The sequence below is a fragment of the Lepeophtheirus salmonis genome, chromosome 1, assembly GCF_016086655.4.
Source record: "Lepeophtheirus salmonis chromosome 1, UVic_Lsal_1.4, whole genome shotgun sequence".
Classification (NCBI taxonomy): domain Eukaryota; kingdom Metazoa; phylum Arthropoda; class Copepoda; order Siphonostomatoida; family Caligidae; genus Lepeophtheirus; species Lepeophtheirus salmonis.
The window spans coordinates 44,442,695-44,451,388 of NC_052131.2; the positions used below are offsets into that span (position 1 = coordinate 44,442,695).

At 31.5% G+C, this 8,694-nt stretch overlaps 1 protein-coding gene across 2 annotated transcripts; it reads left to right on the forward strand.

The window, feature by feature from the left end:
* The first annotated feature begins 4,563 nt into the window (after positions 1–4,563).
* LOC121130925 (endophilin-B1) lies at positions 4,564–8,361 on the forward strand. Of its 2 annotated transcripts, XM_040726553.2 has the most exons (6): positions 5,078–5,373; positions 5,431–5,623; positions 5,690–6,057; positions 6,218–6,253; positions 6,873–7,063; positions 7,891–8,361. In XM_040726553.2, exons 1-6 carry the CDS (start codon positions 5,314–5,316, stop codon positions 8,108–8,110), a joined length of 1,068 nt encoding a protein of 355 aa, XP_040582487.1. In that variant the 5' UTR covers positions 5,078–5,313; the 3' UTR covers positions 8,111–8,361. The 2 variants fall into 2 exon arrangements, with proteins under 2 accessions (XP_040582495.1, XP_040582487.1); XM_040726561.2 differs by lacking the exon at positions 6,218–6,253 and having other exon boundaries at positions 4,564–5,373.
* The last annotated feature ends 333 nt before the right edge of the window (positions 8,362–8,694 follow it).

Here is an 8,694-nt window from a genome sequence, read left to right on the forward strand (position 1 = left end):
TTTGGTATACTATATCCCAAAGCCACATGTTCTTCGACAGAAACCGCGCTGTTGGGCAGCTTCGATGTTATAGGCCTAATATTTTCCTCATCTCCCTCTAATGATAAATCTAAATCTTCAATATTGGAGCAATACTCATGAGGATCTATACCTTAGTATCCATAGTTTATTCGACAACAATCGAAAGAAAACATTTTTTGAGATAATATCAATCAAAGTTATGAGATTGTCAGTTCCTTCGTAGTTTATCATATTTGACTTGTATTGGAGAAGAGTGTCTCTTGATGAACCTGTTTTCATCTATAGATTACTTCACAATAAATAATTCATGTCTCTCAGTTAATTTTTCATATACCTCAAATAATGGGGTGTGAGATGTAAACAACGTCATTTAAAATAATCCAAGAGATGGCACGTCAAACTAGGACCCTAGAATACTGAATACATATATCATAAATATAATATATTCATCAAGAAAGTGTAAATACTATTTAATTAATCATTGCTATACAGTTGAATTTTAATACATTTTTTTATATATTTAATTTGCCAATAGCTGTTACTTTTTAAAGTTGTTCCTAGCTATAAAGAAAACAAGCTTTGCAACGTTTTAGTACCATAGAAAAAATATTTATATAGTTCCAGAAGCATGAACATTCATATTGTTATTCTTCTTAATAATGTGATTTTTAAGCGTCAAAATTCAAATACTGATTTTGAATATCTTGTCTAATAAGCAAATGATTCGAAGAATGGAACTTCTAAAAATAAACTTTTTGTTAAAAAACATAGTTTGAATAATTTTATGATACAGAAAATAGATATTTCATTAATGTCCTTAACGATAAAATACACTACATCATATTGTTGTGTGTTTCGCCACTACAAAGGTTCTTCTTTCCTTCCTTCTTCCCCTCCTTTTATTCTTATTTAATATGTGTATATGTAAAGTACTGCTTTAGCTTCTATCTTAATAGTATAAATAGTTGTAACTCTCATATATTTATCAAAGTAGTGTCAAGTAACAACGATGTCTATAATATACTTGCTTATATATAACTCCTTTTAGTCTCATTCCCCTTCGCATTCTTCTTGTTTCTCTCAGTCGTACTGGATTCCTGGTATTAAATAGTTTCTGTTTTCAACCTCGTCAAGACGCAACACATGGTTTAAAATGACATTTCAATTTCGAAACGAAAAAATATCATTTATTTTCGAGCAGTTAAAGCTAGCAACTCAACCCTATAACCCGAGAAGATATTTCCTCAGAAACTTTGGCCACAGCTTTTATCGAGCACAAAATTTCACCTCCTTATTATAAAAAAACTATTTACTTCTCCTGTAGGTTGCAGCACTGTGTCGTTCTCGAACAATTCGTTCTTTTGAACGACTCTTTTTAGTGGACCAAGTAATACTAAAAACAACTGGAAGTACATACGTCTTAAAATTGTACTCACTTTTTTTCCACACGATGAGGCTGACACATTCTTCCTTTGTTTTATAATAATGGAAAACGTGGTTTACAAAAGTTTATTAATTTGTTTTGTTATTATTTAATTAATAATGGTGAACAAGTCTTCTGCTACTGGATGCAAGCAATGCTGTGACGGGATTACTAAGGATCCAGATGTGAGCTTTCACAAATTCCCCATGAAAGACTACAAAAGCCTAACCAAATGGCTTAGGGCCATGCCAAGAGATAAGATTGACTAGATACCAACAGCGAATTCAACACATTTCAGTCTGTATTATAAAGTGATGGATTTTAGCACTGTAGATAAATCCCGCAAGAGAGGAAAATCCCTCCATAAAAGGTAAGCAATGCCCACCAATGCTATGAATATTGCTTGTGAATCTCTAAGATGGCTCTGCATACTCAATAAATAAGTATTAATTACTTATTCTAAATAGTAAATACTAAATATAATTAAAGAAAAGAGTAAAGATCCAATATTCAGAGATGTATTTGAGTCCACCTTTTTCAATGTTTAGGTGAAGTCCGAGTCTTCGTCCTCGGGATCTTTACGTTGCCAAGTCATCATACTGTAGGTTTTTTGGGTTCAAAGTACATGTCCTCATACTCCGAGTCCATGGAGAAATAAGTAAAGACTGGATCTACCTGTAGTCTCGTCTAAGGCAAGATATCATTTCCCACAAGATCTTCCTTAATCTTTGACAACACTAATTTACTTTATTGACTTTGTTATGGCGTAGTCAGTATTAAAAAGAATAATGATGACAGATTTGGTAAAAAAAATTTATATATTAAGTGGGGGGAGGGGTCACTCTCTTAGAATCAGGTAACAACTGCAAAAAGGCGGACCCTCTTTTTAAATAGCATTTTATGCAACTCTAACAATGATTGATTGTTAGAGTAGGGGACTTTGCAGTCGTTGTCATTGATCACTCATTAATAATGACTAAGGCATCATTAATCCTTATTAATGAGTGACCATCTGAACTGTTTTAAAAAAGAACTGATTCACCAAAAGAACGAATCAACAAAATAATTGAATCTTTAAAAGAACGAATCATCAAAAGAACAGATTTACTAAAAGGACATCTTGTAATATCTAAAAATACGGCTGTGCAGGTGAAGTGCTGAGCCCCAAAGGTAGTTTAAACTCCATCGCCGTTGCGTTATATTTTATAGAAATGGAAATGTGTATGAATTACATCTAACATTTAGGAAGACATGCTATAAAATAAACATAAGTTTCTATTTTTAAATTTGATATAATTTTTATTTATTTTTTTAATCAAACTTTTGTAATATCCATCACAATTATACATTTAAACAATTTGAGTTGTCTTGTTTTTGGGGTTTTGATGAGGACGATGGAATTGTTTTTGACGTCCTACATAATATTGAATCCAATTCTTGGCAATAATAATTTTGTAATTAAAAAGATAATATGATTTCAATATTTAGAGGAAATGGCAGTTTAATATTGAAAATTAATATTTTCCAAGCTTGAAGAAAAACCTTGATAAAAACTATTTGAAATAATGGATTAATATTGTAACCCTTGTTAACCATACAAAATTGTTTGGAAAGTTATAATGATGATTATGATAAAAAATTCTTGTTGGACTAAGACTAGAGTTGAGGATCGACTCCGAAGTAATTCTTGGCAATGGTTTTACAATATGAATTGTCTATTGATACAGAGTAGGATTTGTGTTCCCTTTCTTTCCTCCCTTCTCAGAGCTGTTTACAGCTAATCCAGTATGGGATCTAATAAAGAGGGATGAAGTACGCCTCACTCTCTAAAATTGCTGTAGGGAAAGAAAAAATTATTTTGTTCTTTGATTTTTGGGGTTTTCAATTATACATTTATGATTTATTCGTTGTTATTGTAATAATAAAAGTATAATTTAAGATAGAATGGTCAATAATTGCCAGAGGTGGGAATTGGACTCGAGTCTATATTTTGAAGACGATATCACAATCAAAGACCCGAGACTTGACTTGGACTCCATAAATAAGGTCTTGTGACTCGTCTTGGATTCCAAAGCTAGTATATTGCGGACTCAGGAAAAGGGTTAACACTATGGACCCTATATTATATTAATTGACTTGAAATGAGCTTGAATTATATCTGAGGAATCGATGCAAATATTCAAGAACTTGGACATGACATGATATTTGAAGTGGACTTACAGTATAAGGACGTTTTCCCTACTCAGATTAATGCTGTGTCGTAAGCTGGAGGAGTGGAACCGACACTCTTAAATCTTAGGAAGGTATGGGTTAAAATTATCTATAGAAAGGATTAGACGCCTACTATAATTCAAGTATGAATTCATAACATATAAAGATATAATTCCATCTATCTTTGTACCCAAAACACACTTTTTAATCTTACAAAAGGTGAAATACAAATTTCGCATCTTCTGAAGAAAGATGCAGTAAATAATTGGAGTTATTAAATGAAAAAATTGACGCGTTTCACGCCTCCAATCAACTCAACAATTTGTCAGACATCCAATTAGGGTGGTTTTAGAGCAAGAGCTTACTTTTTATCCTTATCAAAATCATAAGACCCTTACAGTGTCAAAGTTTGTGTATACTGTGAGTACTCTCATCACTATCAGCTTCTCACTCAATACCTAGAGGTTCCCTCATTAAGGATATAAAAAAATCGCGTGTTATTTTTTTTAGTATGATTTGATTAGCCAGAGAGTACTGCTGTTCGTTGCTGAGCCTCAACTAAAGTCACATTAACTTTTTTAAATTTTATATACAGTACTTCCCGCTTTTTTTTTTCTTTTTTAATATGAGTTGAACTAAACTCCAGCGAGATTTAATTCATTTTATACTCCCTTTTTCCTTCTTGATACCGTACTGGTATATGATATATCTTAGGGAGCACTATGTACAGTGCACTCTATGACTGTCTTTCATACCGACATACAGATAAACTTTGCCTTCGTAATATAGATAAAACAGAGGTTTCATAGAAAAGCAACGAATCGGATGATTAATCTTGGAATATATATGCATGACTCATAAGTCAAGGGAGTAAATAAACTATCCACATTTGTCTTTGTCCTTATTACGTCAAATATATATTTATAGGTTTTATTTAAGTTTCGACTCATAATCGCCATGCAAAAAAACACTTTGTTTAGTCATAGCTGACGAAATTAACGCTGCTATCTCATTGTATAATTAGATTGGGGGTATATGTATTTGGAAGAGAGGGGGGATCAATACTTAAGCATTAAGAATTCATGCAATATAGAAAATATTATATACACCGGGAGATTTGATGGATTAGAAATGCATGTCATGAGATTCGCCTACCCTCTCTAATTAAGTATTTTTTGAGAAGCACTCAGTGCCACCTTTTTTTAACGAAGAAGGAAGATTATTTATAAAAACGAAAACCATTTAAAGTAAAAAACAGTGTTACTACAATCATTTCATAATTGGACAGCTATTGAATGTGATATATAAAGTAACTCATGTCTAAAATAGTAGTATCTGAATACTCATAACTATGTTCCTAAGACAGTTTCTTCTCTTTCCTCTTTTTTCTACTCTTTTTTGCTCTCCCTTTCTAGAAGGCGAGGAGAAAAAAGGCCATTGTGATTGAGAAAGCAGTTGAATATTTCTTTGATATACCATAGGAAGCTTCACTTGATGTGAGCTAAGAAATTATCTAAAATCAATCATTTCTACAAAGGATAGATATTACGTGATTAAAAAAAATTGGATCCTAATTGTGACATATAATAGAGTCAGCTGCTATTTTGACTAATATATTGAACCATCCTTGAAGATCTATTTAAAATCATTGATCTATAATGGAAAACATTTATCGAGCCATGGGAGATGCTGGATCCTTCCTTACCAAAGCCGTTCAAGTAAGTATTCACTTTTCATATACATATCTATAAATTGACCAAATTCACTGTTTAAAGGATTCACACATCACAGATGAGGCCAACACCATGTTGACTCGTGCAAAACAATTTACAGAAGAGAAATTAGGTAAAGCAGAGCGGACTGAGAACGATCCCTTTTATGAGTTACTCTCAAAACAAACAGACGTAACCAAAGGATATTCTGAGAAGATAATTCGTGATACTGAGGCCGTTCTAATACCAAATCCAGGTTCAATTAGACATAACATATATATTTATTAGCACTCAAAAATAACATTTTAATCCTCCTAATTAGCCGCCAGACTTGAGACATTCATGTTTGAAAACGTTCCTGTGGATAAAATCGGAATCACCAATACCCGACTTAGTAATCTGGAGTACCTTGGAACAGATATGATTGAAGCAGGGAATGAGTTTGGAGCAGAGACCCCATATGGTTCTGCTTTAATCCGTGTTGGACAAACAGAAAAAAGTCTGGGAGAAATTGAAAGGGAATACATTCGTGGAGGACATACGGGCCTCATTGCTCCTCTGCAAAACTTTCTTGACGATGATATGAAGAACATAATAAGATCTAGAAAAGTCCTGGAAAATAAACGATTGGATTTAGATGCTTCGAAGAATAAAGTGAGAAAATGTCGAGGAATGACGATTCAGACACAGGTAAGACTGCGTACGATTCTTCATATCAAAATTTTAATTTTGTTCCGTATCTCACAGTCATCTCATTTATCATATTATTAGACTTTAAATATTAAGCCTTTAAACACAAATATCTTTAATGTATCTATATTTTTTTCTCAATAAAATTTTTACCCAATAGAAAGATGGAATTGATCCAAGAGCACTTCTAGAACAGGTACAGGCTTTTAATTTTCTGCATGAAAACCCTCGTAATAACCCTGTAAATATCCACAAAAACTCTCAACACATCATGAAACTTTGCTCGACAAAAATACATACTTATCTTTAACTTTAATCTTCATTGAAAATAGGTGTTGTTGCTATAATCCTACGATTTCTATATTACTTTAGTAATTTTATCAGAAGATTAAATTATGAGATAAATTGGGGTACTTGTCACAGTTGCAATTAGACTATTATTTTTTTAATCTCTTTATATTTAAATATTATTATTGCCGTGTTTTTGTTTAGTGATAACACTAAGAGAGCTAAATCCAAGGAAGAAATCGTCATTGAAACAAGATCCTGGACCCTCATCTCCTCTACTACTTATTCTTAATAATATGTTCTTATTGCACAATTAATCATTTTAGATCACACCACCAAATAGTTGATCCTCAATAATTTTAATATTTGTCAAAGAAAATAATATATATTTCATATTACCAAATATGGATTGAGAGTTGACAAATTAAACCATATTAGTATTTTTCTTTTTAATTACGCCCTTAAAATCATTCCCTAATCATAATTTTATTTAATGCAACGTTCTTACTTTTATCCTCCTCATTCAGGCTGAGAGTGAACTCCGTACTGCTCAAAGAGACTATGACATGCAAGTCGAGTTGACAAAAAAACTAATGGAGGGTCTTTCTGTTGTTCAAACGCATCATCTCCGCTATCTTCAAGACTTTGTTGAGGCTCAATGTAAATATTATGCTGGATGTCATCAAACCATGCAAGAGCTCCAGGGAGAATTGAATGGGTAATGCTTTCATTGCAATAGCCTAGGATACATATGTGTATGTCCAAACCGATATGTGATCGATACCATACCCATTATGTATTTATAGTTTTCAAACTAACACATGATATCTCAATAACAATTAATCAAACAAAATCCCAAACATAGTCATTTGGTAGCTATATACATATATTCATCAATAGAGCCGAGCAGATAATTCTCTAAAATTTTGAAAATCATTTTTATTTTATTAATAGCTATTGTGGGCTAACATATGAATTTTTACAAGTTTTTAGTTATTGAAAATTAATTATCATTAATTTTCAAAAAAGAAAATTATTACAGTGAATCCTACTAAAATTAAAATTACTCTTTTTTTGTAACCTGTCCATTTATCCCCGTTATTTTCCTTCATCTGTGTTTTTTAAGTAAACTTGATTTAACTCGAATTATCATTTGTTCAATTGTGCTTTCAATTCCCTACTAGTAAATGTAGAATAATTCCACAGATAGAAAGAATTGGATAGCTGTTAACTGACTCTTTTCTTGTTTTGTTTTTCAACAGAAAGATTGAGGGTTAAAACAAAGACGATCTTGGGTCAAAAATAATATTTAAACCAACCATGTTTAGTGTTTCAAGGTTTCAATAATTATTAATAATTGTTGATTTTAAATTGAATCCTGCTTATAATTGTCGGTAATAAATAAAAAAATAGCCAATTACCAATTAATCAAAAATCGTCCAAATTGAATTGGTTAATGAATATATCATATCAATGAGGTTCTAATATATATATCTGTACTTTAATTTTAAGGTTTTTTATATGTCTTTTTTTATTTTTTTACAGAACTATGACGATCATCCCTGGACAGACAGCGTCTCTCTTCCAGAGTTCAAATGCTTCCAATAATTCCAACAACCCAAATGAAAAAAGTAATAACAACAATAATAACAATAACAGCGTCCTTGAATCCAATGGGCCTGAAGGCCTACAACAAATCAATCTGTCCTCTCCACCACCACCACCCTCTGCTCCTGTCTCACGTGGTCAAGCCGACTTCTTCTAATTTAATTCTACAGTTTTCTTGTTAAATTATTGATAGTTTTTATTTAGAAGTTTTAATTTCATTAGTTTTCACTATTGATGCCTCTATAAACAGAATTGAAATGATAAGCTTTTTTCTTGCTCATTCCAACTGATTCATATATATTGATTTATATATTGAGGTCCACCATGAACCGTTGTTATAAAGGCTGTTAAGAAATTGTTAAATTTCAGAGTAGATTTTAATTATAATAAACATATAATAATTCTAGATACCTTAAAATCCATGATTTTGAAGTAGTTGCAAGTTGAGACTTTTTCGATAAACATAATATATTTTATTTAATTATACGAACGGATTTCATTTTATTTTCCTCTACCTAATTTCCTTGTAAAACTAGGTTTGAAAAATTACATTTATAAAATAAAATAAGACCTTTGAAGAACAAAACATAAATTCATGAGGGATAGAAAAGTTGAGTAATTTTTTTCATTATCACCAAAAAATAAGAAGGGAGAATAATTGTACTTGACGTTTATATAAAATTACAGTCATTTCTTCTAATTTATTTAAATTTAATATCATGTAGAAGAGAACCCCTGAAA

What these genes read in the sequence shown, in the direction of transcription:
- LOC121130925 (XM_040726553.2), top strand. Translation starts at nt 5,314, where the DNA reads ATGGAAAACATTTATCGAGCCATGGGAGATGCTGGATCCTTCCTTACC. An exon ending in CGTTCTAATACCAAATCCAG is followed by an intron (nt 5,624 to 5,689) that starts GTTCAATTAGAC and finishes CCTCCTAATTAG; the next exon opens with CCGCCAGACTTGAGACATTC. An exon ending in GAATGACGATTCAGACACAG is followed by an intron (nt 6,058 to 6,217) that starts GTAAGACTGCGT and finishes TTTACCCAATAG; the next exon opens with AAAGATGGAATTGATCCAAG.